At 42.9% G+C, this 4,188-nt stretch overlaps 1 protein-coding gene across 1 annotated transcript; it reads left to right on the top strand.

The window, feature by feature from the left end:
* Nucleotides 1-3,205: 3,205 nt before the first annotated feature.
* Nucleotides 3,206-4,149, top strand: EMWEY_00056560 (hypothetical protein, conserved; the record flags this gene model as incomplete). The annotated part of the gene is made up of 3 exons (XM_013480464.1): nt 3,206-3,436; nt 3,681-3,989; nt 4,090-4,149. Coding segments are annotated over 3 exons (600 nt in total), but the record flags the coding sequence as incomplete, so codon positions are not given.
* Between the last annotated feature and the right edge of the window lie 39 nt (nt 4,150-4,188).

The following is a 4,188-nucleotide window of genomic DNA, read 5'->3' as shown; positions in this document are numbered from 1 at the left end:
CCTGTAGAGAGCTGACCATGGTGTACAGACAGCTGAGCCAGAAATGAAAGAAAGCTCAAGCTTTCTCCTTTATTTTAATAAAAGAAAACAAACAAATTATATTCAAGGAACGCCAGTGCCTCATCTGTTCCTAGGCGGCGGACGTCGTGGCGTGCGAGAGAAGGGGAGGGGCACCGCCTAAAGGAATTGAGAGAAATAAGGCAATAAATACCTTCTGCATGCGTTGAATTGTTGTGTTATATTCAGTGACTTAAAGAGGAATGGATCTCGATCATGAATACACCAATAAGAAGCAATACAGGGTAGAGTACAGCACACAGGAGCAGTAGTCGTAACTCGCGGGGCCACTGTTTCCTATGATCAACTGCGAACTCAGCCGTCCTAACTGTCTTTTCTTCATTAAAAAAGAATTATTTAATTCATAAAAAAGAGAAATAGACAGATCAGCATCCCGCAGTAGCAGACTTGCACGGCGCAGCAGCAGTCCGTAGTACCTGTAGGGAACTGAATCGACTGAGAGGAGCTGATGGCAACGAGGCCAACAGGAAAAAGAGCAGAAAAGGAACTAAATTAACATAATAATGATACAAACTAACAAAATACATAAAAAAATAAAAGAAACGAAAGAAGGAAAAGGAACCGTCAACAGTTGCACCAGCGAATCAACAGGAACAAGGCCTCGACACAGCAGACCGCCCCAGCCTTCCTGGGCTAGACCGTGCGTCTATATTGATTGATGCACTTGTGTGTGGGGTTGATTGAGGATTATTCAATTTCTTTTTATTTATTGTTATTAAATAAGTTAAGTATATTATTAATCCTTTAAATACAAACTTTGCCCTTATTCAACAGTAAGGCAAACTCATGCAGAAATTCTTACACGGACTACCTGTACCGAACAAGAGTTGTCGATCTTATGCGAGGACCTTCTATACCTGAATAAGAGTACAAAAACATAAAAGAAAATAATATTCAATAAGAAATACTTGTGTTGCTCCCTACTCTACAGGCGTCCTTAGCACAGCAGTCAATGTTCTTTCCTCTCTTTCTTGTTCCTCCCCATCTGTATCAACAGTATCAACCGTACATTGATCAGTCCTGTTACATCTACATAAAGTTGTAACATAAACCCTAACCCAGCCCTAGTAAGCAATAAGCAAGCGAGAGGGCGTACTCAGCAAACATATTGCAATGTTTGTGCATGCAACAAAGGAGACCTGCTAGTGCATGCATATAAGGCTGTCTTGTACCTTGGGTAACAGCGAGATGCGTTGCAACTAGTGGCAAATCTCCTCCTCTTCCTCCCGTACAGGCGCTACTGCCTCTACGCCCACTATGCAGGGGGAGTATGGGGGAGTATAGTAACTGTTTATAAGGAAAGCGCATCCAGGCAGTACTGCAGCAAGCATTAATCCTTAGATAAGAAAGAAGACTAAGACTGTTAGATGGAGCCAATAGCGAATTAAAGGATGAGGATGTGGTAGGGCTAAAAGAAAGAAAGTTTTTCATTGCGGTTGTTACGGGAGGAGCATCTGTTGGTGCCAACGGAGAAGTGTTCTTCTTGCATGCAGACCACTACTAGACTCTCATGGTTATCTATCTATACAGAGAAAATTTATGAATAATAGGCGAAGAAGAAAACCATTTGTTGTTAAACTGCTGCTATAAAGGCACCGAGTACACTGTTAGGCTTCTCTTGCAATGTACACTACTGCATAGCCATACACTGTTCTTGCGGTTACCCTTCCTGTCTTTTTCATTGTTTTTCAATGTATAATTACCCCTTAAGACTTACTGCTACATCGTCATCACAAGACAATTAAGAATACTTCAAGTCTATGGCGGTTATTTAAGAAATTAGTTGTTTTTCTTTTACGTAGGCAGCACCGTCCTCCCTCAAGTTCCGCCGTCTGCTGCAGGGCATGCATGCCCGTAGCAAATGCAGCACTTCTTGCGTTTCTAGGAATAAAAGAAAGCCACCATAGAAACAAGAAGTAATTATATTGACAACTCACGACAACGGTTATCATATATTCATTGTTTGCAACGGTGAATGCTCTCATCGTGAATTGTTTGCGTGGAGTTGGTCGTGAATATTGTGTATGTTCGGCGAAGAGAGGGAACTCCACTGTTATTCATCGCTTTATCTATCGGAATTTTAGGGAAGTAGGAAAGGGTTCTTTCTCCGATAGATAGTCTATAGAGAACTCGAAGATATTGCGTGTTCATCTTGTCGCCTGTCGTCAGGCGCTCTCCTAACACTATGCGGTGTTTGTCAGCAAGGTTTGCAGTAGTAATGGCTAACACTTGCTGCTCATCTATGCATGTTTAAACCATGTTGAGCTGTGAAGTTTAGTAAGATTCCCCGATATCAGCCTAAAACCGTCGTGCGCTGCCGTCAGAGATACACGATACTTCTTAGAGTAGAGTAGCTGACCTCCCCGTACTCTCCAGCCCTCCTAACAACAGTGGGGCAAACGTCTGCGGATTTGGAGGAGTGGAGGCGGCTTGTCATTAGTGCCAAGACCACTTGCTAGCTGCTTAGTACGTTTTTATCGGGGGCTGCACGTGCAGCACCATCACATACAAGCATACCTATGGTGCCTCCTGATGCATTCACAAACGCAGTAGGATATTTGTGAGACATTTCCTTGACCATCAGTACCCATATGCATGAATAGAAATAGAAGTTAACGGAACAACTTAAGATAGACTATGCTGCCCAGCCGTCCACCCGTCGCGCCGACTGGCGGGCTCGTTGCGATGACTCTGCTAAAAATGGTAAGCAAGCGATACAATGGATATTTGTATGCAAAATGAGAATAATTATATATACCACCAGATCTGAATTTGTTACTTGCTCTCAACGAGTGACTAAATGCATGCAACTCAAGCGGGGCCCGCCGACGGGGTTTCAAGGGGCCAGAACACGTGGGGCTGGTGAATAGAAATTGCCCATTGTGTGTGGTATATAAAATTATACTTTTTAAGAGTGGTTATTTACTTTTCCTTTATTCGTCAGATTGCTGGCGGGTGAAGTTTGTGCGAAGCTGATCTGCACGAGAGGCGGTTGTTGCGCAGGTAGTGGGGCTTCTCCGCACTATTCCGTTGGTTTCTTCTACGGGATTAGATCCATTCGTCTTTGTTTCATCAATTTCAGTACTATTTGGTGTATCTTTGAAGTGTTGCTGCACGTCTGCTAACGATGGCTACCGGTGCAGAACAAGCTCAGGAGGAGAAGGCGAAGGGAAATGCAGCATTTCAGAAGGGTGACTTCGAGTTGGCAGTGAAGCACTTCTCTAAAGCAATTGAATTAAGTCCCTCAGATGCCGTTCTTTACTCAAACAGATCCGGCGCCTACGCCAGTCTTAAAAACTTTGAACAAGCACTAAAGGACGCAGAAACATGCGTCAAGCTGAAGCCCGACTGGGCTAAGGTAAGGAACAGCAAACAGACCACCTAATCCTATTTTCCCTTACTGAATAATCAATTCCTTGGTGTCTCTTGTTTATTCACACGTTAACTCTTGGCCTGTAACACACACGTCTGTATTATTATATAAGACCATCATTATCTGCCGGTGTTACACATGCGTAGACAGGAAGGAAGGTGCATTTCTGCTCACCATACAGCATCATGAATTGTATCTCTTTTTGTATCTTGTTATGTTTATTATTTAGGGTTATTCGCGCAAAGGTCTTGCTGAATTTAATTTAGGACGCTTGCGTGAGGCAGAAGCAACATATAAGAAGGGTCTATCTATAGACCCAGAGAATGCGTCGCTAAAGGCTGCACTAGCAGAGGTACAACAGAGTGAGGCATCAATGAGAGATTTACAGGCTATGATGGCCGTAACAAATGCTGTACGGGGTCATCCTAAGCTACAAAAATACAGCAAAGAAGATCCTGAATATATTCAGAAACTTGTCGCCCTCGTTTCCCAGATACAAGCCAACCCAGCCAATCTACGTCTTATCATGGCACAGCCGGTACAACCAACACACCCTTCTTCTTCGTTTTTCTTATTCTCCTTTTTCTTCTTTATTGTTTTCTTTTAGTTTCTTTATCTTTGTGCTCGTGAATTTGTAGGCTTCACCTCTTATCAAGCAGGACGATGCACGTGCATTATGTAGCATTATCCCTATGAATGTATGCATACACGCATATATATATATATATATATAATAT

Source organism: Eimeria maxima, genomic scaffold (assembly GCF_000499605.1).
Source record: "Eimeria maxima Weybridge genomic scaffold, Emw_scaff1954, whole genome shotgun sequence".
NCBI classification, from domain to species: Eukaryota; Apicomplexa; class Conoidasida; order Eucoccidiorida; family Eimeriidae; genus Eimeria; species Eimeria maxima.
This window is presented reverse-complemented; position numbering and strand designations above follow the sequence as displayed.